The 24,653-nt window shown below is 40.1% G+C and overlaps 1 protein-coding gene across 3 annotated transcripts in view; it reads left to right on the top strand.

The window, feature by feature from the left end:
- card19 (caspase recruitment domain family, member 19) overlaps positions 1-24,653 on the top strand; it is an 82,623-nt gene that overhangs the window by 7,509 nt on the left and 50,461 nt on the right. For 2 of the 3 annotated variants that reach the window (XM_072582270.1, XM_072582271.1), the window contains one exon: positions 10,184-10,256. In XM_072582270.1, coding sequence (XP_072438371.1) covers positions 10,190-10,256 — 67 coding nt within the window. In that variant the 5' untranslated portion in view covers positions 10,184-10,189. Of the gene's footprint in view, positions 1-10,183; positions 10,257-24,653 lie in introns of those variants that run through there. The other variant, XM_072582275.1, reaches the window with a different exon arrangement.

The following is a 24,653-nucleotide window of genomic DNA, read 5'->3' as shown; positions in this document are numbered from 1 at the left end:
GTCATATTTCTTTGACACAGATGCAGTAACCCAACAAAGGTTTAGAAATGTTCTCCTCTCAGGATGCAAACAACAATGGCACAGTGTTATAGAAATGATGAGAATTGTTGGCAGAGACACCCTCAGTGACTTATTTCTGAGTGTACCAATTAGAATGACCACACATTCACTACTGGTCTGTGCAGATTTGATGTGGACCAGCAGTAGCACAACATTTACAATAGATTTCAGCTTCCGACTTGCAGGAAAACAAGGAACATTAGCATATATTGTGGCTTTTGAAAGTTATATATTTTATTATTCATATGATGACATCAGATAAGAATCAGAATTTAACCATGACTTGTCACAATGTGCCAATACTTATGAACAAGGTTCATATTTGAATAATCGCCCATTGAACAAATAGGCAGAAAATGATAGCTCCACTCTAACCCTCAGCATTAATATTTGTCGGTTTGTAATCTTGATTAACAGTCAGGTACAGTGCAAATAGAATGCTGCATTGTTCGAGATACTATCCTTTGACTGAGGAATTAATCCAAGGACTCTGTTGTCTGATTCTTTGGTTCAGACCATGCAGCACATCTTAGGGAACTACTTGGTAAAAGATTAGAGAGTTCCTCTTGGAGTTATTTATTGCTATCAACATAGTCATATTTAGTCAATACATATAGTCATATAGTCAATCCAGTGCAGAAACAGACCCTTCAGTTCAAATCATGTTCAGACGTGTCATGACACAACAAGAAATGAGGAGTTGAATACCAGCCTCCTGCCTGAGAGGTAGGGACACTACTACAACACCACAATAGCCCTAGATTTCCCTTGTAGCTTGGCCAACAGTCAATGCTGTAAACACTACATAGCTGAATTGATTGTTTATCTTCTGGTTGTGTAAGGGATGCTGTAGTGGCAGAACGATTCTCTTTCTTGCTTGCTTAGCAACTGTGACTACATTTCAGAAGCACTTCATTTTGTGAAGCATTTGATTTATTTTAACAAGATAAAGTGCTACTCAGAATTTTAAAAACAGGTAATTTCCTTCTGGAGAGAGAGGGGTAAGAAGATCTCTGAGAAAAAAACGAAACATAAGAATCCTTAATTACCTCAAGCAAAACAATGTCCTTATTTTATATGCTAATTAACCATATTAGACAAGTTACATAATAAGAATCTTTTCACAAATAATATAAATGATTTGGATTCAATACAATGAGCATTTTGATGTGGAAATATCTGTGAATTTAATACATATGCCACTATTGTTATGTAAAGACCTCAGCTGTTTGTGGTCAGCAAAGGAGCCCATGAGTCAATGTTCCCTCAAGTCTTTTTCTTGTCCTGATAAATTCGTGCAGTGTTTAGCCATTTTATATTTCTTTCACAATAATGCCTGTGTGGTAATTTAAAAAGAGTATGGCCATTGCAAGGAGCTAGTTTATATTCTCTTCAATGATTTCAAGAAATTGCTGCATTTGTACTCTTCATACAACTTAACGCTTCACAGAAAGATAAGAGAAGCAGATTCTGGGTAGGGACAGACTAGCAAAGTAGGGCAGCCTCAGTACACACAAACAACACTCGGACTTTAATATGCAGAATCCAAGAAGGCAGAGTAACAAAGGGTTGAATCCATGTAAACAGCACAAGCCATGGAGATAACAGGGCAAACAACCTTAAACCATTTGTCAAGACGAATATTTGGATCGTAATGGATTTTGAAATAGTATAGAAGGTGGAATTAGGTAGATCAGCTTTGATTGGAGAGATTGGCAGAGCAGGTTTGAAGGGTCAAATAGGTTCCTGTTGCTCCTACTGTGCTTTGTCTTTGTGAGCGATGTCAATTGGTAATAGGAAAACAGTAGCTTGGTACATTTGGGATAAAATCATACACACACACACAAAACATCAATTCTTCTGCTGTTCAGATGCTGCCTGACCTGCTGTGCTTTTCTAGTGTCACACTCTCAACACACACAAGTTATGTCTTTTAGCTTTCTTTCTCAGCAGTTGCTAACTTTGCCCTTACTTGGCATGTACCAGCCCCCATGGCTTGTGTTTCCTTTTGGTACACAGGCACTACAGTATTAACTTCTAGGCTGTCAGCCTCTGTGGCTTGCTTTTTAGCACACAAGCAGAGGTGGGTAGTTTAGCACAACTGAACTCTCAAGGGTGTAGATATGTCATTGCATGGCGGTGTGCTATGTCAGTCTCACAGTTACACTGCTATCTGAATGTCAAAGGGGAGCAGTCCTTAGTGGGGTCAAGGCGAGCGTCAGTCAGTCATGCGGTGCCACCAGGTCAGTCAATGGCTCATCTAATTCCAGCCCACTAAATTGGCCATGGTCAGTCAAGGGTTTAGTCCTACCAGAACTCAGGGATCTGGGTCTTTGTAAACCAGGGAGTTGGCTACTATAAGTTCTACAGATCAACTGCAACAAGTCCAGGGATTGTAAGTACATTGCAGAGGATGTTGTAGAGACATCAGTTGGGGACTTGGCCATTCTCAGCTTGTGCTGTCCTCACAAGTCAGTCCAGAGTATGGGCCATGATCAGTTGTAGGGTTTGCGCATTCATGGTCTGGAAGCATAGTCCATGGAGTCCTGGGGAAAGTGGGAAAATCAAGACTGGTGAAGGCTTCATTGGACTAGGTGTTGAGGGAATAATAGAGTGAAAGAGGCAATAAATATGGCAGGATGGAATCTCATGAAACAAGGAGGAGGCCTGTAACTCCTGAATGAGGTATTTTCAGAAGTTACACCATTCTGGTCTCGACCAAAGAGGAGTGTATGGCCATTACTAGTATGGCAATTTGCAAAACTGAGTTTCTGGGCATAAATCTGGAGATGTTGAAATTATATTTCAAAGACACATTATCTAAGAACAAGATATCATAGTGGATCTAAGGAAGACCAGAGCCAGCAGTGAATTTCTTGCATTGAAGAGTATAAATCATGTATTGCATTTTTTAGGCATAGGAATCAAATGGGAAGGTTTATCACCAACTGAGCCAGTCTTATTTAACCCATAATCAAAGACCAGCAATACTACTGAAGTCATGAACTGACTGTAGCTTTTGAAACACTTACACATACATTACTTTATATTGATGTTCTAGCATATTACAAACTAGATTTATTCATTGTAGTAGCTGCAAATGCATCATCCAAAGGTCTAGGAGCAAGTTGATGGAATATGAAGATTGGTCTACTCCATGTTGAGCACTTTGACAGGGGCTGAACAGAAATACCAGAGAGAAAGAAGCATTAACAGTTACACGGCATGTGAAATGTTCCTGGACTTACTCATTAGACTGAAATTTCAGGTCTAGACAGGCCACAAGCTTAGGTAATATCATTGGGACAAACAGAAATCTTAAAATGCCTCTGCACATTCAAAGATGTGAATGTAGGTTGATGATATATGACTACAGATTAGACTATGTTCCATGCATAGCACACATAATGGTAGATAGATTCTTGAGATCAACAGTGAATTGAGCAGAAACATAAGACCTTATTCTTGTTGAAGAAATAGAGTTGCATTCCTTGGCAATAACCAAAACTCAATATTTGTGCTGCTGAACAACCTGGCAGAGTACACCAAGGTCAGATAACCGTATGTAAAGTTGGTTGAAATATAGTTCAGCTGACCCAGTGCTGAAAAAGTATTGTGAGCAGAAACAATACTTGACAGTAATGAATGATTAATTGGTGTACAACTGTAAAATCATCATCACAAAATCAATGTGAAGAGTAATCCTACAGAAATGTCACAGGTGTCATCCAAATATCACAAAGTTCAGAGTAAGACCACAACAATCCATGTGGTGGTGAACAGCATACAGGATCACATCTCATCATGTCAATTGTTTGCCATATGGTTTAAATACATATATACATACAGAGCTAATGATTTCATTAAGATCTCTGGGAAGGCAATGGAAAAGGCTCATAATGGATTTGTTTGTTTTTAAAGGCTGAGGTATTTTGTCGACTATTGTTCAAAATGGAACTAAGTGGCAGGACCTCATTCAGCCATGGCAGAATAAGTCATCAGAGCTTTGAAACCGATCTTTGCAATATACACTTTCCTTGATGAATTAGTATCAGACAATGGATCTCCATTCATGAACAAGGATCTCAGGAAGTTCTATTTAGAGGCAAAGTTAAAAATCACACAACACCAGGTTACAGTCCAACAGGTTTAATTGGAAGCACACTAGCTTTCGGAGCGACGCTCCTTTATCAGGTGAATCACTTGATGAAGGAGCGACGCTCCGAAAGCTAGTGTGCTTCCAATTAAACCTGTTGGACTGTAACCTGGTGTTGTGTGATTTTTAACTTTGTACACCCCAGTCCAACACCGGCATCTCCAAATCATATTTAGAGGCAGGTATCAACCAAGTGATAAGTTCTCCACTCACACAGAGAGGCAGAAAAAGCAGTCAAGACTGTGAAGATCTAACAGTAGAAAGAGCTGCAGGTCTATTCCCAAGAGCTGTGCTTTTATACACTGCCAATTCTGCCAGTTTCTTCAATAAGAAGCTATTTGTTTTGATAAAGAGGTTTCAGTAAATGGGTCCCCATAGTTAAGCCTGGTATAATCAACAGCATACATTATAATTATTATGCATTTCAACTGTAACAGAGAATATTTGCTTCCCTTAGCAAAACCCCGATTAACACTGTTTCTCTGTTTATTCCTATTGATTTACCTAGATTATTTTAGTTTTGGTTTTGCTTAGGGAATCAAAGTGGTTAGGTTGGAGCAGTTTTTGACCTAGGCCATATGAGGTAACTAATCCTTAACTCAGTTTTCCCCAGAATGTGTCTACTTCAAACATACAGTTTAACACAAGTTCCCATTTTTGCAATGACAATGAGGGAACGACACACAAATCGTTAAGTTTGTGGTGACTCTCGCCTCAATTGTCTCAGTATTAATGCCAATTGCTGACTTATTTCAATTCACCTTTCACAGATGACAGGGCTTGATAAGTTCCCACTTGACTAATACTACTCATGCTGGTTTCTTAGAGACAAATACACCAGAAAGATTAGTTAAAGATGCTTTGTTTGAACCTTATATTATTTTAGAACAGGATGCTAATGGTGACATTTTCTTTCACTTGCTTCAGAATTACTGAGCTTTTACAATATGTATTTTATGTACAAATGAGTAGGGCACTGGAGAAGTCAATTACTATTTCACGAGTCATTTATTCCTTTGTATATTAAACAGCATTGACATGTATAGTTATTATACTGCGTTTATTACTCCTGTGATTTCATCATATGAAGCACTTATAAAACTGTGGAAAAGAAAGTGGAATCAAATTTCTGACGATCAAGCCAAAAACTCTCTATGATATTTGACTAGTTATGCACATTGGTTCAAGTTACTGTAATTCAATGTCAGTCAGCTGAACCTTTCTAGTTTAGATTAGCTAAGATTTCATATGGTATACATAGGCAATGATTAGTAAGAAACTGTTTGTCATTGTGTTTATTCATCAAAAGCTGTTGCAGCATGGGATGGAAATAAATGTTGAATGTACGACCTTGAATTTGTTACTACCATTAGATTATCACTGGATTTTGCCTCGGAACCTGTTTGAATGCAGAGCAGCAATCCTGATACAAAAAGTCAAAGTTCCCATGGTGTAACAGAAGTAAGTTTGTGGGTAGGGGTGGGTGGAGTGAATGTTCTGATGATTTGTTTCCAATCAGAATCGAGCTGGAAAAGCAAATAGATCATAGATAATGTGAGGCAGTAATTCTGTGTGCTTCATTAACAGAAAAATGTTTCTTAAAACTTCTTCTGTTCATTAACGTAACAAAGTTGATTGTCCTGATATTGTTATAAAATAATCATGGATCTACTTTTCAGCACTTTGAACCTACAGTTTGAACCTAATGGCATATTTTCACGGTGAGATTTTAATAATTTATAAACTACATCATGCAGGCAGAAGCGAGCTTTATTGCATTTCTAAAGTCACTAAAAACTGCTTAAGTTATTAAGACTAATTAGAAGCTCTTTTACAATATGTTATTTACACATCTGAAAACTAAACAAAGAAACAATTATAGAATGAGGGCTAGAGAATTTTAAAATAGTCTCAGTGGGAAACAGACCATTTAATGTGGAACTGCCAAGTTTTTTACTTGGGGGTTCATGTAAAGTTTACATGAAATGCTGTTATGAATTTGCTTACACTTTAAGTTGTTGATTCTGACAAACTTGGTGTTTTGATGTGAGATTTACCAACGACAATAGGATCAACCCTTTTCAAACCTTTAGATCACAAAGTGGGAACAGAACAGTAAGTGAAATACAACAATGCAAGTCGGATTATGTTAATTAAGCTTTAAGCACTTGTTTGCCAGAGGCAGTGGGTTTTGGTTTCAATATGCCTGACATTGACCAAAGGAGTACAGTTTCCAAAGTGCAAGAGGATTTTCACATCAAACTATTTTTAATCCATGTTTGAATGGTTAATGGAATAAGTCCAAATGTGTCAGTAGTTTGTTTGAGAAGCTGGCTTACCTTTAAAAGAGATTTGTCCTTTCTGTGTACAGTAATTGCTATCGTTCCATATGGTTGAGCTTGTCTCCTGTTCCTGTTCTAATATTCAACTGCTCTATCGCTACACACAATGAATCAATTGATTAAGTCACTCTGATAGAATACCAGTTTTATTGGACATATTTGCAGATGAAATACTGGAATGAACATTCATCTTCAGTGGAGGTTTCAAACAGGTATTATTGGACTGGCTGCCAATCAATTTCTGTTAGAAAGGATAATCTAATTACGTGTAAAACAAGTGGCCAATTGAAAAGTGCCAGTGTTGTGCCCTTAACGAAGGTGAACAGTAAAGAATTGCTATAGTCAATTCAGGTAGATTTTAAAGCGATCAAAATATTGTCTGTACCAATGCTATGTGCATGTATAAATCTCAAAATAGAATTAATAGTGAATCTTCTGAGCAGTAAATAAAGTGAAGCATCATATCTTAGCAAAATGCAGAATTATTGCGTGAAGGTATTTTTTTCACTTGTTGACACTAATGCAATAGGTTAATGAACTTATTGTTGTAAGGCAATGATTTGGGGTTTCAAAGAGAAACTGACAGAAACACAGAATGCAATCCTCAGGCCACAAGTTAAAATGTTGGAAGATCTTGAAACCCCAGAAAATTACTGAATGTGACTTATGAAGCTATCATAAACCAATGAACTAATAACCAACTCATGGTTGCCTAATAAAAACAAATTTAATGTTCTATTCACTGTAAACAGTGGCACTGATTATTGTGGAATGGGGAGGAATTTAATATCACATAATTTTGAAATCAAGCTAACTTGATTTCAAACATTTGGATCCTAGTAAGTCTGAATCTTCATGAATCATTGGAGAATTTTTCACAGTAAGTTGAATGCTGCATTTTTAAAAAGTTTAGAAGTGCTCTGTCATGTAAGTCACAGTGTATTGTTTTTCTATTAACCCCATCAGTGTCTTCCTAAACCATTAGGTCTACAGGTTAATCGGATTTTAATTGTTTTGAGTTGATAATTTTTTAAAGTAGGAAGTAATTACAAATTCCTGGATCAAACTCAATTATTTATTTTGAATTATTTAATAAAATGTGACATCTGGAGTGTGATGGAATACATGGTGCATATAAAAGATTAATCACACTCCTGTGGTATTGCACATAGCCAATCAGAGAACATACCAAAACTGCATAAATAATGCTTTGAAGAAAGCTCCATTCCACAGTGGCTCTCAGTATATGTGATTTCCTGTTACCATCCTTTCTTTGAAAGCCCAGCATGTGTACTTAAATTCTAAGGCACGACTAAGTTATCTGACAGTCCAATCAATCAAGATATTGTTTTCTTCATCAAGCCATCCTTGCTTCTAGCCACATGTATATTTTGTAGCACTTGGTGACATGTAATGTTTATAGAGCTGAACTGGGAACTCGGAGGTTGACAGTTCAAAATTCATTATAGAATCCCCACCCATTATGGTAAGGTGTGAAATTAAAGTAAATTAAATGTGGTAAATCTTTATAAAAGTTGCGGGATTATCATTAAAAAACTCAACAGTGTCCCTATTGTCCTTCAGCAATCGGAACCTTTCATTCTTTTCTTAACTAGTATAGATGAGACTCCATTATGTGATTGGTTATTAACGCTAAATTCACTTAGCAAGCCAATCAGTAGAAAATAGTGATGACAGTAGTAGAGGGAAGGATTAGCCATAATCCAGGCATTGGACGTAACAAGACGTGAGCAGTCCCAGTCCCTTTATAAAATCCTTCTCAATAATATGTAGGGATTTCTGTTCATGTCCAACAGACTATTCTATCAACAGCCTGACAGTGTCATATTTAGCAGCTAACATTTCAGATCTCTCTATCAGTACATACATTCTGTCCTACAGGCAGAATGGACCTACAGGAGTGAAGCCACAATGGTATAGAGTTGAATAGATTTGGACTGAGGGTACTCAATAATATAACAAGATTCTGTTAAGTCTCAGTTTCAGATCAAATAACTACTGCTTGGTCTCAACAGCTGAATGTTTCAATCCCCTCTCTAACATCCTTATTTAATGGGCCTGTTAACTCACATTCATGCAGTATGTTATGAATAATACTAGACTTGCATTCATTCTCTCTCTCAATAGAGAGATACAGACATGATGAATTGTTACGTAAAGAAAGGATCATGACTGCTCATGATCGTGTCTGTGACAGCTTTTCTGAGTCTAGATAACATCTAAACATTTTGGGAATAGCCTCCATGGAGATTCCATGTAAAATTTCTTCAACTCTTCAGAAATCATCACAGAAAAGAACTGTGCCCTCTCTTTTTCTTCACTTGAAAAACTATATAAGTTGCATTGCTTGGCGCATACCATACCAGTCATTTGCTTTATGCAAAATTAAATTCGAATTTGGTTATCCACCAGTAGCTTGGAAAGCTTCCTGACAAAAAGTGACTTTCAGGAACAGCCACCGCATTCCTTGAAGTTCCCTAAATGTCAGCTCATAGCAGATGACATGGCTTCAGTCATTATCTTTGCAATAAGTGGATGAGGTGAAAGCTAGCTTTGACATGTTAATGGTTTAATGACATGGCCTCCAAAGGTGAATTCTTGGGTACTGATAGCAATAATGACAGGGTGAAAGCCAAGGACCTTTCAAGACATGGCAGTGAGATGGTCGAAGACAGCAGGTATGAGCAGGAAAGAGAAGATCATTTGACTGCATGTTGGAGGGGTCAAGAAGTAATTGCAGGGGGAAGAGGGCACTCAGATAGATAGGTGACAGGTGGGAGGAGAGATAGAAGAATAAGCAGAATTAGGGCGAGTGAGAAAAGATTTGAATCCTTTGCCCATTGCAACATGCTTTAAATGTTTCGTTTTCCAATAGTGTGCTGGGATATTTGTTGTTTAAACAATAATATCAGTTTGAATATTTCATATTTTCTCTTTCAGTTGGGTGCTTCCCCAATCAGCTTGTATGGGGAACGCCTAAAGGAAATCCTGTCTCTGCTGAGAGTAAAGCAGCATACTGACTGTTAGCAGAAACATCCCTTAAATCAGTGAAGTGATTTTGTTTTCTTACAAAAGGGTAATTTTATAAATGCTGAAATAACTAACTTGTATTTGTTTTGTAACTAAAGAGGAACACACAATTACATTTTAGAAGATTAGCACTTGGTATTTCATTGTGCTCAGTTTCTTAGAAAATAGCATATCCTCTAGTATTAATTGAATAGATACATTTCTAAAATATTTGAGAATATAAATAGACCTTAAAATCTATATAAAACAGATTGATCTTTCACAATATTTTAACATTGGGAATGACTTTGTATAAATAGCATTCTGAATCTTTATGAAACCTAAGAGTTTGTATTAGATTAATTCTGCACTATGTTCAGATTCCCTTTGTGAAACAACAAAAATGTCAAAATGTTGGTAGGACACAACATCATTCTGAGAAATCTGTGTTTGAATTCTTCACATCCTGTAATGAATGATGTAACTGAATAAAATAGTATAGCAGCCAATGAAAATGCATTTTGTATGAAATATCTGAAATGTTTCCAAAATGAGTAGAATTGAAATATTGAGAAATCTGCTCTTTTATTTCAAGCTGAGGATGAATACCTTGAAGTTGCTGTACTGGAAACTACAAGCTTCATGTCTCCATGAGGAGACATTATTGAGTAAGTACCTTATTTTCAGATGACTACGTCACTTTTAAGTTTTTTGGTTTTACTTAGCATATACTCACCAGATCAGAGTAAATATGTAAGCTAATTGTGAACAGACTACCTCTTTAAATGTATCAATTGGGAATGAAATTGTAGAAGTCAGTACTTTGATTCAAGGTACAAAAGGGTTACTTGCATTGTCTTCATTTTTCTTTCCCAAGAAGAGATTTCCCACCCTAGCTGCTCTATTGATGTTAACTATGGCCAGCTGCCCAAGTGAACCTGGATTAAGGGCTGTCAAAACGCCTGGAAATTATGTTGCTGCCTGGAAAATCTGACAGCACCAGAGCAGGGGACTGTTTGTGAATCCCCATTTCTAAGATGAACTTAATGTTTAAGAAGTGTTATAAAATAAACTGCAAAGAATATTACGTAATAAGGATTAGTTCCTTGAACGACAAATATTTTCATTAAACTTTTCTGTACCATTTATGTGAAGTAATTGGAGAAATTTGTATGTTAGTGCATTTTCACTTGACATTTGAGACCGTCTTTTGGGTGGTGCCAGAGAATATAAATGAATTCAGCAAAGAAAAGTGAAGATCCATAAAAGCCCCTGTGGTATATTTGACTGTTTCCAAAAATAATAGTCAATTGCCTACTTTTTCAAAGAACGATCTAAGTGAGTCTTTTTGCATAATCAGTCTTCATGTTTTCATGGACAATCTGTTCCACACATTACCATCCTTTGTGTAAAGTAATAAAATCCAATTGTCTGCACCTTCCCTCTTCTAAGTTTAAATTCATGTCCCCCGGTTCTAAGGTTTGTGATAAAATGAAGCAGTCTACTTAAGTTTAATGTCTCTATTTCATTAAAAATCTTATTTTCTAGAATAATACATCCATCAAGCCTTTGCTATATTGTGCTGGGCAAAATTACATGTAACACATAAGTTGTGAACATTCTAGTAACTTGCACAAATTTAACATCAATTTTAAAAATAATGTGCTATATCATTTCATAGAGTCATAGAGTCATACAGCACAGAAACAGACCCTTCAGTCCAGCTCATCAATGCCGACCAGACATTCCAAACTGACCCAGTCCCATTTGCTAATATTTGGCCCATATCCCTCTAAACCCTTCCTATCCACATAGTCATCCAGATGCCTTTTAAATGTTGCAATTTTATCCACCTCCACCACTTTTTCTGGCCGCTCGTTCCACGCATGCACCACTCTCTAGGTGAAGACGTTACCACCTCAGGTCCTTTCCCCACTCACGTTAAACCTACGCCCTCTAGTTTTGGAGCCCCCAACCTCGGAAAATGACCTTGGCTATTTGCCTAATCCATACTCCTCATGATTTTATAAACCGCTTTAAGGCCATGCTTCACCCTCCAAAGCTCCAGAGCAAAAAGCCCCAGCCTTTCCGTCTGTCCCTATAATTCAAACCCTCCAGTCCCAGCAACACTCTTGTAAATTTTTTCTGCAACATCTCAAATTTAACATCTTTCCAATAGAAGGGCAACTAGAATTGTATGCAGTATTCTAAACGTAGCCTCACCAATGTCCTATATATGGCCACAACTCCTATACTCAATGTTCTGACCAATGAACGTAAGCCTGTCAAACACCTTTCCTCACCACCCTGTCTTCCTGCAACACCACTTTCAAGGAATTATACACATGCACCTTGCGGTCTCTTTGTTTGGCAGTGCTTCTCAGGGCCCTCCCATTAACTATATAAGTCCTGCCTTGGTTTGCCTTACCAAAATGCAATACTCTACCTTTATCTAAATAAAACTCCATCTGCCACTCCTCATCTAATTAAGGTTCTGTTGTACTCTGAGATAATCTTCTTCATTGCGTCACATATTTTGGTCTCATTTGCAAATTTATTAACCATGCCTCCTATATTCACATCCAAATTATTTATATAAATGACAAAAAGCAGTGGACCCAGCACTGATACTTGTAGCATACCCGCTGGTCACAAGCTTCCAGTTGGAAAAGCAACACTCCACCAACACCCTCTGTCTCTTACCTTCAAGCCAATTTTGTAAACAATTGGCTAGCTCCCCCCGGTTCCCATGTGATCTAACCTTACTAACCTGTCTACCATGGGGAACCTTGTCAAAATCTTTGAAGTCCATGTAGACAACACTGTCTTCATCAATCTTCTTTGTCATCTATTCAAAAACCTCAATCAAGTTAGTGAGACACAACGTCCCATGCACAAATCCATGCTGACTACCTCTAGTCAGTCCTTGCACTTCCAAATGCATGTAAATTGTGTCACTCAGAATCCTCTTCAACAACTTTCCCACCACTGACAAACGGCTCATGGGTCTATCATTCCTTAGCTTTCCTTACAGCCTTTCTTAAATAATGACACCATTTTGGTTACTTTTTCTTAAAATTAGAGTAATCTGTAGGTAGCTCTCACTCAAAATTGTCATTACAATATATAGAAACACTACTATAAGTGAAACAAATTTATGTGAAACCTGGGTTCCTATTGTAGTCATTGTTAAAAGCAGAGCTAGAAATCTGGGTGGAAATCTGGGTAGATTATTGAAGGTGACAGGCCAGGTAAAGACAGCAGTTAATAAATCTTATAGTATCCTAGGCTTTATTAATAGCAATACTAGGTATAAGAGCAGGGAGGAATCAATACACTTGTAAGACCTCAGCTGGAGTATTGTGCACAGTTCTGGGTGCCCACCTTTAGAAGGATATTGACATATTCAAGACAGTGCCGAAGAGATTTACCGAAATGGTCCAATGCTGGAAAGCTGATTTGTGAGATAGATTGAAGAAATCAGGACTGTTCTCCTTGGAGAGATGAAGGTCAAGAGAAAATCTGATAGCCGTTTTCAAAATCAAGATAAGGAGAAACCACTCCAGTTCAAAAAAAAAGATCAAGAAGAGAGGACGGGTTTCAAGTGATTTACAAAAAAGACAAATCTCATGTGAGAAGAAAACATCTTCACAAATGAGTGGTTTGGGTCTGGTATACACCACCTAGAAGTGTGGTGGAGACAGGCTCAATTGAAGTATTTAAGAGGACATTGGATGATTATTTGAACAGACAATGTACAAAGGTGCAGGGAAAGGTAGAAGAATCGCATTAGACCAGTGATGCTCATTTGGAGAGTTGGTGCACACACCATAGGCTGATGGTCTCCTTCTGTTTTCTAACACTCCTGTGATTCCATTAGCTACTGCAGCACTGACCACTGTCACAATCAAATGTTGTAACCTTCATGAACCAGATAAAATGTTATTTTCTAAATCCTTCCCAGAGAACACTGACTTAACTGGAACTTCCCTAGATTGATTGTGTATTCTATCAGATCAAGATTTAGACTGAGAAGGCACAGGTGGTTAACTAAGCTCAGAACACGTCTGTGATTAATATTTCTCTTATTTACAAAACAAAATAAAATTTTGTTGAATACTGCATCTCAAAAACTTTTACTCACTACATTTGTGGCAAAATCTGAATATAAAATCAAATAGCTTAATGACTATAAACTGAAGGTGGACTGAGGCATCAATCGATAACTTTCGAATGGAGGCTTCCATCCTCTCAGAGATTATTACCTATCCAAATTGGCTATCCTTTAGGTTCCCTTTCAGTTAACATCTACAATAATCCATCATTCATATCTCTATGAAGCAATCTGCACTGAGTGTTTCTATACCCCTGTTTATTGTCTATACCACCCACACCTCCCTTAACTCCAACACTGATGCTAAGTTTTATTTTGGCATCCAGTACTGAATAAGCAGAAATTTCCTCCCATTAAATGTTGGGAAGACTGAAGCCATTGTTGTTGGTCCCATTTTAAAATCCATTCCTTAGATACTACCCCTGTCTATCCCTCTCTCTGACAACAGTCTGAGAATAAGCACATCTGTTTGCAGCTTTAGTATCACCTTTCATCCCAAGATGAACTCCAACCTAATATTTATGTCATTACTAATATTGCCACCTCTATAACTTTATATCCTGCCTCAACTATCATTTCTGTACTTTATCATGGAATGAGTGTTGCTGACAAGGCCAGAATATATTGCATTTGCCTAAATTGAGAAGGCGATGGTCGAATGATTGCAGTCCATGTAGTGCAGGTTACAGTCACAGTATATGAGGAAGGGAGTCCTAGGATATTATCCCAGTGACCGTGAACAAATGGGAATATAGTTAGGATGGTGTGTGACTTGGAGGAAAAGCTGCAAGTGGTAGTGTTTAGTCAACTATTCCACATCACACCTTGCAAGTCTCCCACATTCTACATTCCAAAGACCTGAGGTATCCAGCGTTCTGCAGGAGCTGTCATAACTCTCAATAAGACTTGTTCCCCATACGTAGCCTTGTACTCACTGATATACATTTGTGTCTCAAAGAAACAACACTATGATTTTAAAACCTCATCCTTTTTTTAAAATTCTGTAATCTCTTCAAAACTCCCAGATATTTGGCCTTATTCTAATACTGGGCTTTAGTAGCTGTGCCTTCAGTTGCCTGGACTCCAATCTCTGGAATATCCTCCTGATACTTCTCCATCTTGCTTTCCTCCTATAAAACATTGAAAACTGTCCTCTTTGACCAATCTTTGGTCTGCTGAACTAATAACTCTTTATGTGGCTTAGTCCAATACCAAAGAAGAACTGATTAGGTTTTAGCAAAGATTGAAATCCAAGAATTTTTTTTTAAGGATCCTGTAACATTGGGCAATATGGTGAATTGATTGTTTTTAAAGAAAACTGAGTGTTATTAGATTTAGAATGGGGATTGTTCTGGCATATTGTGATTACTTCAGATGCAGCTGTTAAATGCGAGCAGAGATTTCAAATCAAGGTTTTGGATATGGATTGACACAACACCTGCTCAGAGAGACCTTAATAAAAAAAATCCCTTTTTAAGCTTTGTAGTTATGATCTATCAACCATGTAGAAAAATACCTAAAGGAAGAGCAGTGTAATTAAATAACACTGAGATAACATACTCTAGAGGTGATGTGCACTTTACTGAGTGCCTTCTTTACTTTGGAGAAGTGAATGGTGCTTCATATCCTTGTCCTTAGCAATCATTCAATAAAAAGTACAATTACGCACCAAGGAAACACAATGTCACTGGTCATGGATTCTGTAGGTCCTTATGTAGCTGATGAACTCGATCCTAGATCTGCATTTTGACCATACATTTGGCTGGCGGTGTTTCTAGGAGGTGAAATTGGTCCTTGGCCTTGAGATTTTTTCATTTATTTCTTGGCTTCTTTTTCCATTGTTTCTCTTGCGAATAGGTGTTGTCAAAGAATTGACAACATACAGGAGCATTGTCCAAGTCAGTTTCTTCTGAACAAGAGTCTTCCACATGTTGACGTCTATGTTGCATTTCCTGAGAGATGCCATCAGGGAATGTTTGAAACACTTGCTTTGTCCTCTCTCATTCAAGTGCCTTGCTTGAATGGGGTGAAGATGATTTGCTTTGGCAGTTGGATCTCAGATATCTTATGCATGTGGCCAGCCCAGCAGAGTTAGTTTCAGATGATCATGGTCTCAATGCTGGTGCTTTATAGACACTGTTGTTAGTATGTTAGTATGCCTATCTTTCCAGCTGATGCAGAGAATCCATCTCAAACAATGTTGATGGTACTTCTTTGGGGCCTTGGGGTAGTGTCTACATGTAGTCCAAGTTTCAGTGCCATATAGAAGAATTGGAAGAATGTCTACCTTTATAAGCAAGCATCTTGGTATCAGTATGAATCAGTCACAGTTATCAAAGACTCTCAATCTTAGGCGTCCAAAGGTGGTGCTCGCATACCAATGCATATTGAATCTCTGCATCAATGTCAGTCTTAGATGTGAGGTGGTTCCCCAGGTCGGGGAAATGTTCCACTTTTGACAGAATTTCTCTGTTGACCATAATAGAGCAATGGTCTCAAATTTGACCTGGGGCAGGTTGGTAAACTCTCTGACGTTGAGGCCAAGACCAATTCTTTGGTATGCTTCCATAAAGCATAAAGCAAGGTTTGAAGGTTCTCTTCTGAAAGTACAGAGACAATGTTGGTCATTTGCATTCTGAAGTTCCACTGATGAGATTGGTGTCATTTTCTTCTTGGATTTCAACTGGTTGAAGTTGAAAAGATTTCTGTCCATCTGTGGATAATGTCCACATAACTGGGAAGCATATTCTCAACAAGCCAAAGAACATTGGCAATGAAGATGAAGAAAAGGATGGAGGAGATGACACATCCCTGTCTTGACTCAGAGAATTCTGTTATAATCCCATCAGTGAGGACCATCTCTGACATCTTGTCATGGAGGAGATGGAGAATGTGGGTGAATTTCTCTCATGAATGTGTATGCTAGCTGTCTTGCTATAGTCATATGATATCTACATCCGCTGTAGGTGTCTGTGTGTAGTCTGTCGTAGCCACTAAACACATCACTTGTAAAATGGTGTCAGAGTAGTACAGCTGAAAACGTGTGGGTTTTTACAACTATAAGCAAGCTGTAAGCCAACTTCTGGAAGAAACAGCAAGACAAAATTTTCAAAACTTCTGCAAATTTCAACTGTTGGATGAATCACAATGGTTGTTTATTTTCAACTTTGTGCTGCTGCTGTAAACATGAAAAGAAATACGAAACCGAATTGGAATGTTTCCACTTTCTGGAAAAACTATAAAGTAGCAATAGAATGGATTAATAAACCTTAGTCATTTGCAACTTGCAACTTTGCTATCTGGGCCGGTGAAAGAGTTTTATAGGCTGTATTACAGCCTAGATCTCACAGAGGAGAGGACTTTACAGGCTTTGAAGGCATTTAATTCCCAAACTAAACACATGTTCAGTACCAGAACTCAATGAAATGGAGACTAATGATCAGTATGTGACTGCACTGAAACTGGAGAGTTTTGTCAAGTGAAAGATGATCTTAAGAGGATTGTTTTAGGTAGCATGGAACCTATTGTGAGAGCATGTCCACTGGGTGAGGAGAAACTTACTCTCAACAAAGCCATCAATACAGACAGAAACTGTGGACAAATTGGAGTCCCAAGCAAGGGAGGTCGAGCCCTTGTGAGGAGTGCAAGCCCAGTATAGCTAGGTCCTTATGGTAGAACATAGAACATTACAGCACAGTACAGGCCCTTAGGCCCTCAATGCTGCACCGACCTGTGAAATAAACCTGAAGCCCATCTAACCTACACTATTCCATTTTCATCCATATGTCTATCCAATGATGATTTAAATGCCTTTAATGTCGGTGAGTCTACTACTGTTGCAGACAGGCCATTCCACGCCCCTACTACTCTCAGAGTAAAGAAACTACCTCAGACATCTGTCCTATATCTATCACCCCTCAAGTTAAAGCTATGTCCCTTCATGCTAACAATCACCATCCGAGGAAAAAGGCTCTCACTGTTCACCCTATCTAACCCTCTGATTATCTTGTATATCTCAATTAAGTCACCTCTCAACCTTCTTCTCTCGAATGAAAACATTCTCACGTCGCACAGCCTTTCCTCATAAGACCTTCCCTCCATGCCAGGCAACATCCTAGTAAACCTCCTCTGAACCCTTTCCAAAGCTTCCACATTCTTCCCATAATACGATGACCAGGACTGTACAAAATACTCCAAGTGCGGCCGCACCAGAATTTTGTACTGCTGCAGCATGGTACCAAAACTCAATCCCTTTACTAAGAAACGCTAACACACTGTATGCCTTCTTAACAACCCTATTAAGCCGAGTGGCAACTTTCAGGGATCTATGTAAATGGACACTGAGATCTCTCTGCTCATCTACACTACCAAGAATCTTATCATTAGCCTAGTAGTCTTTATTCCTGTTGCTCCTTCCTAAGTGATTCACTTCACACTTTTCTGCATTAAACTCCACTTGCCATGTTTCAGCCCAGCTGTGCAGCTTACCTATGTTCCTCTGTAACCCACAACTTCCTTCAGCACTACCCACAACTCTACTAACCTTAGTGTCATCCACAAATTTACTAACCCATCCCTCAATGCCTTCATTTAAATCATTTATAAAAATTACAATCAGCAGTGGCCCCAAAACAGATCCTTGCAGTACACCAATAGTAACTGAACTCCAGGATGAACATTTCCCATCAATCACCACCTTCTGTCTTCCTTCAGCTCGCCAATTTCTGATCTAAACTGCTAAATCACCCTCAATCCCATGCCTCTGTATTTTGTGCAATAGCCTACAGTGGGGAACCTGATTAAACCCCTTACTGAAATCCATATACACCATATCAACTGCTTTACCCTCATCCACCTGTTTGGTCGCCTTCTCAAAGAACTCAAGAAGGTTTGTGAGGCACAACCTACCCTTCCCAAAACTGTTTTGACTATCCCTCTAATCAAATTATTCCATTCTAGATGATTATAAATCCTATCTCTTATAACCTTTTCCAACACTTTACCCACAACCAAAGTAAGGCTTACAGGTCAAGAATTTCCAGAGTTGTCTCTACTCCCCTTCTTGAACAATGGAATAACATTTGCTATCCTTCAGTCTTCTGGCACGATTCCTGTAGAAAATGGTGACATAATGATCAAAGCCAGAGGCTCGGCAATCTCCTCCCTGGCTTCCCAGAGAATCCTAGGATAAACCCCATCAGGCCCAAGGGACTTAACTATTTTCAAACTTTCCAAAATTGCTAACGCAGTTTTGAGGTCCTTATGAACTTCAATCCCATCTAGTCTAGTAGCCTGTATCTCAGTATTCTCTTCGATAACATTGTGTTTTTCCAGTGTGAATACTGACAGAAAATATCCATTTAGTGCTTCCCCATCTCCTCTGAGTCCATGCACAGCTTCTCATTACTGTCCTTGATTGGCCCTAATCTCACTCGAGAGTGTGTGGTGCTGGAAAAGCACAGCAGGTCATGCAACATCCGAGAAGCAGGAGAATCAATATTTCAGGCAGGTACCCCCAGGAATGAGGTTGGGAGCTTCAGGGGTGGAGAGATAAATGGGAGGGGGAATGGGGCTGGGGAGAAGGTAGCTAAGAGTGCAATAGGTGGATGGTGGTGGGGTAAAGGTGATAGGTCGGAGAGGAGGGTGGAGCGGATAGGTGGGAAGGAAGATTGACAGGTGGGACAGGTCGTGGGGACAGTTCTGAGCTGGAAAGTTGGAACTGGGGTAAGCGGAGTGAGGGGAAGGAAAATGAGGAAACTGGTGAAGACAACATTGATGCCCTGGGGTTGAAGGGTTTCAAGGCAGAAGTTGAGGCGTTCTTCCTTCAGGCGTCAGCTAGTGAGGGAGTGGCAATGGAGGAGGCCCAGGACCTGCATGTCCTCGGCAGAGTGGGAGGGGGAGTTGAAATGTTCGGCCACGGTCCGGTAGGGTTGATTGGAGCAGGTGTCCCAGAGATGCTCCCTGAAGTGCTCACCCACCCACCCACAGCTTCCAACATCACTGATGGGACCATAGCTCGGGAACTGCGCAACACCCAATTCTACCTCCTACCCAAGATCCATAAGCCTGACTACCCCGGCTGACCTATTGTCTCAGCCTGCTCCTGCCCCACCAAATTCAACTCCACCGACCTCGATACTGTCCTATCCCCCTGGCCCAGGAACTCCCCACATACGTTCAGGACACCACCCATGCCTTTCAACTCCTTCAAGACTTTAGTTTCCCCGGCCTCCAATGCCTCATCTTCACCATGGTCATCCAATCCCTCTACACCTCCATTCATCATGACCAGGGCTCAAAGCCCTCCGTTTCTTCTCTCCAGACATCTCCACCAGTACATTTTTATTCATTTGGCTGAACTGGTCCTCACCCTCAATAATTTCTCCTTCCAATCCTCTCACCTCCTCCAGATGAAAGGGGTAGCCACGGGCACTTGCACGGGCCCCAGTTATGCCTGTCTCTTTGTTGACTAGGTAGAACAATTTTTCTTCCTGAGTTACACCAGCATCACTCCCCACCTCTTCCTCCATTACATTGATGACTGCATCGGTGACTCCTCATGCTCCCACGAGGAGGTTGAACAGTTCATCAACTTCACCAAAAATTCCACCCTGACATTAAATTCACCTGGACCATCTCTGACACCTCTGTCCCCTTCCTGGATCTCTCCATCTCCATCAATGATGACTGACTCAACACTGACATTTTTTACAAACCCACTGACTCCCATAGCTACCTGGATTACACCGACTCCCACCCTACCTCCTGCAAAAATACAATCCTGTATTCCCAATTCCTCTGCCTCCGCTGCATCTGCTCCCAGGAGGACCAGTTCCACCACAGAACACAGCAGATGGCCTCCTTCTTTAAAGACCCGTAATTTCCCTTCCCACATGATTGAAGATGCCCACGAAAGCATCTTGTCCACTTCCCGCACCTCCGCCCTTGAACCCCACCCCTCTGCCCTTGAACCCCACCCCTCTAACTGCAACATGGACAGAACCCCCGGTCCTCACCTTCCACGATACCATCCTCCGCATAAATTGCATTATCTGCCGACATTTCTGCCACCTCCAAATGGACCCCACCATCAGGGATATTTCCCTCCCCACCCCTATCCACCTTCTGCAAAGACCGTTCCCTCCGTGACTACCTGGTCAGGTCCATGCCCCCCCCAACAACCCACCCTCCCCTCCTGGTACCTTCCCTTGCCACCACAGGAATTGTAAAACCTGCATCCACACCTCCTCCCTCACCTCTGTCCAAGGCCCCAAAGGAGACTTTCGCATCCATCAAAGTTTCACCTGCACATCCACACGTCATTTATTGTATCCGTTGCTCCTGATGCGGTCTCCTCTACACTGGGGAGACTGGGCACCTTCTCACAGAGCGCTTCAGAGAACATCTACAGGACACTCCATCAATCAATCCCACCGCCCCGGGGCCGAACATTTCAACTCCCCCCCCCCCCACCCCCAACTCTGCTGAGGACATGCAGGTCCTGGGCCTCCTCCATTGCCACTCCCTCACCACCTGGAGGAAGAACGCCTCATCTTCCGCCTCGGGATCCTTCAACTCCAGGGCATTAATGTGGATTTCACCAGTTTTCTCATTTCCCCTCCCCCCACCTTAAACCAGATCCAACCTTCCAGCTCAGCACCGTCCCCTTGACCTGTCCCACCTGTCAATCTTCCTTCCTACCTATCAGCTTCACCCCCACCTCTCAGCTAAATTGTCCGCAGCCCCACCCTCCTCCCATTTATCTCTCCACCCCAGAGGCTTCCAGCCTCATTCCTGATGAAGGGCTCCTGCCCAAAATGTCGATTCTCCTGCTCCTCGGATGCTGCAAGATCTGCTGTGCCATTCCAGCATCACACACTCTTGACTCTGATCGCCAGCATTTGCAATCCTCACTTTCTCCTAATCTTACTCTAGTCATTCTTTTATTCCTGATATAGCTATAGAAAGCCTTAGGGTTTTCCTTGATCCTATATGCCAAAGGCTTCTCATGTCCTCTCCTGGCTCTTCTTATCTCTCTCTTTAGGTCTTTCCTAGCTAACTTGTAACTCTCAAGCACCCTGTGTCTTCACGTCTCATCCTAACATAAGCCTTCTTTTTCCTCTTGACAAGAGCTTCAACTTCTTTAGTAAAAATGGTGTTGAATTGTATCATTGCAGCTCTCATTCCTAAAAGATAGTAAAACAATGTTTAACTTTTAACTTTGTTTTCCTTACTTCTCTGCTTTGTAACTAAGATTTTGTAGCTAGGTACCGTTTTTTTATCTAAGATGGTGCTGTAAATAGTGCTGGACACTTTTCACTGTTCTCAGATAAGTTCATGTGACAATAAACCTAATTCAATTCCAATTCAATAGAGCCTAATAGTGAGAAAACAGGCAAATACTTGCATAATGCTGAAAGACATTCCAGGCTGAATAAGAACAGCAGACTGGGAAAAAGAAAGATTTGCAGAAAAGCCACCAGAAATATTATGACCAAATAGTAGAAAGTAAACATTGAGAAGAACATCACACAAAATGTGTGTTGTTGTGTTACCATAGTCTTACCAGACTACTGGGGCTGCTCTATGATTACAGAGAGAAGCAACTGATGGTGATTTAACCTGAGGACCACCAGACCTCAGGCAAGGGAAGAGGTTGAGAAGGAGAGTCCTTCATGGTAACATTAGCCAGTGCTAGAATTGGCATCACACTGCTCTGTAAACCAACAATCCAGCCAACTGAGCTAAACCAGCTCCCACACAAAAAGTAAAGGAAGAGAATCTAATGTGAGAAAACAGTGCTCTGACTATAAGAAGCTGAATCATTTTAAGTGCCTAGTTAAAAAGAAGTAGAACATGCACCTAAAGATGGCTACTGGAGAGACATCTACCAAAGATTCTGACAAATCCCTCTACAAGATAAATCATCAGGTCTAAGTGGATATATTGTTTTTGGAATGATGACTGCAGAAGGAGAGCATCAAGTGAATGTGATGTGTTGGATATAGATGCTTCATGCAATATCATGAACTTCACAGACTTGCACTAAAGTGGCTCAAGGTGGTGATCCAAAATGAAGCCCTTGAAATTAAGTTTGAGTCTATATAATGGAATGATCCTCAAGCCAAGAGGACAAATGAAGCTGAGAGCCCAATGGAATGGGGGAAAGGAATATATGGAGTTCCAGATGGTAATCAGGAAGCAAGGTTCACTCATCTCAGCTGAAGCAAGCCAAATGTTTGAACTGGTAATCCTAAATGTGCTAGAGGAAATGTGCAGAATTTTACAGCCCGTTAACCCACTAAGTGCTGAACAGATTCTAAAAGATTATAAAGATGTTTTACAAGGATGTATTCATGGTAAATATCATCTTGAAACTGATGAGAATAAGAAACCAATTCTGCATCTGCCAAGGGGAGTTCCAACTGTCCTGCAGGCCAGCCTGAAAGACAATACAGAAGAGCTGGAAAACTAGAGACAAATCAAGAAATTGAACACACTGGCAGACTGTATTTTTTTTTAAAAATTAACCTATTATTTCAATCAACCTGTTGAGAGATGTTATTACACACCTCTGAAGTATGTGGCACTTGGGCTCCTGATCTAGGGATAGGGACACTACTAGTGCACCACAAAAAGGCCCCTCTGCAGATTGTATTAGCTGCAAGGTGAAAATAAAAGAACTTGAGAAATTGAGATGGATTAGATCTCAACAAAGTGTTGAAGAGATCTCACTACATCATGCTAAGGATGGCTACTGGCCTCAGTTTTCTTCCACATATGGATACTATTCAGGGATACAAATGATTGTACATGCCAATTGGCATTTCCATTGTTCATCAATATACACAACATGCAATAAGTCAGTGATCTTCCAGAGTTGGAAGCTGTTGTGGACCTTATAGTACATGCATGTACAGACACAGTGGAAGAAGCCATCACAGATTACAACCAGTATTTGGTATAACCATTACGGAGACCTCACCAGATGAACCTGAAACAGTACCAACTAAAATGTCTGAAAATATCTGAAGTGAAGTGTGTAGGTCACATACTGAGGTCACATACTGAGAGTGAAAAGACTTTGCCTGAATCCTAATAGGGTGTGAGCTGTAGTAGAGTTGCAATGACCTTCAGATGTGAAAGCAGTGCAATAATTTGTTGGATTCAGGAATAATTTAGTAAGTCCTTGTCTAACTTCAGAGTGTGGATTTTTACACAAGCTCACTATTAAGGACATGCAGTGGTATTGGGACATAGAACAAAAGAGCAGCTTTCACTAGTAGCATCAAACAGCCAGTGGTGACAACTCCTTTGCTGAATCATTATGATGTTAGCCACCAAGTCTCCCTGCAGTGTAATGCCAGTGAGACTGTACTTACAGCCATCTTTCTGAGGCAAGGGAAACCACTTATATGTGCATCCAGGGCATTAATGCAAACTAAATGATACTACACTAGAGAAAGTGTCTTTTGGCAATTGTCTTTTCTTTTATTCATTTGTGGGGTGTTGGCTGGCCAGCATTTTTTTTAACTCATCCTTAGTTGCCCTTGAGAAGGTAGTGGTGAGGTGCCTTCCTGAACCATGGCAGTCCATCTGCCATGGGTGACCCACAATGATCACCCACAACAAGCTTTCTTGGACTCTTCATGTGAATGCACTGGTTACAAAGGCCCAACAATGTCTCTTCTTCCTCAGGCAGCTGAGGAAATTTGGCATGATGGCGAATACCCATGGCAATTTTTATAGGTGTGACATCGAGAACATTCTGTCTGGATGTATCACAACCTGGCATGGCAACTGCACCATTCAAGATCGGAGACGGTTACAGAGAGCGGCTAACTTGGCCCAGACATCACAAAGGCCAACCTCCCATCTACAGAATCCATCTACCAGACCCGCTGTCAAAGAAAGGCTGCCAGCATTCTCAAAGATCCATCCCACCCTGGCA

Source organism: Chiloscyllium punctatum, chromosome 12 (genome assembly GCF_047496795.1).
Source record: "Chiloscyllium punctatum isolate Juve2018m chromosome 12, sChiPun1.3, whole genome shotgun sequence".
Taxonomy (NCBI): domain Eukaryota; kingdom Metazoa; phylum Chordata; class Chondrichthyes; order Orectolobiformes; family Hemiscylliidae; genus Chiloscyllium; species Chiloscyllium punctatum.
The sequence above is the reverse complement of the archived record's forward strand: the minus strand, read 5'-3'. Positions and strand labels throughout refer to the sequence as shown.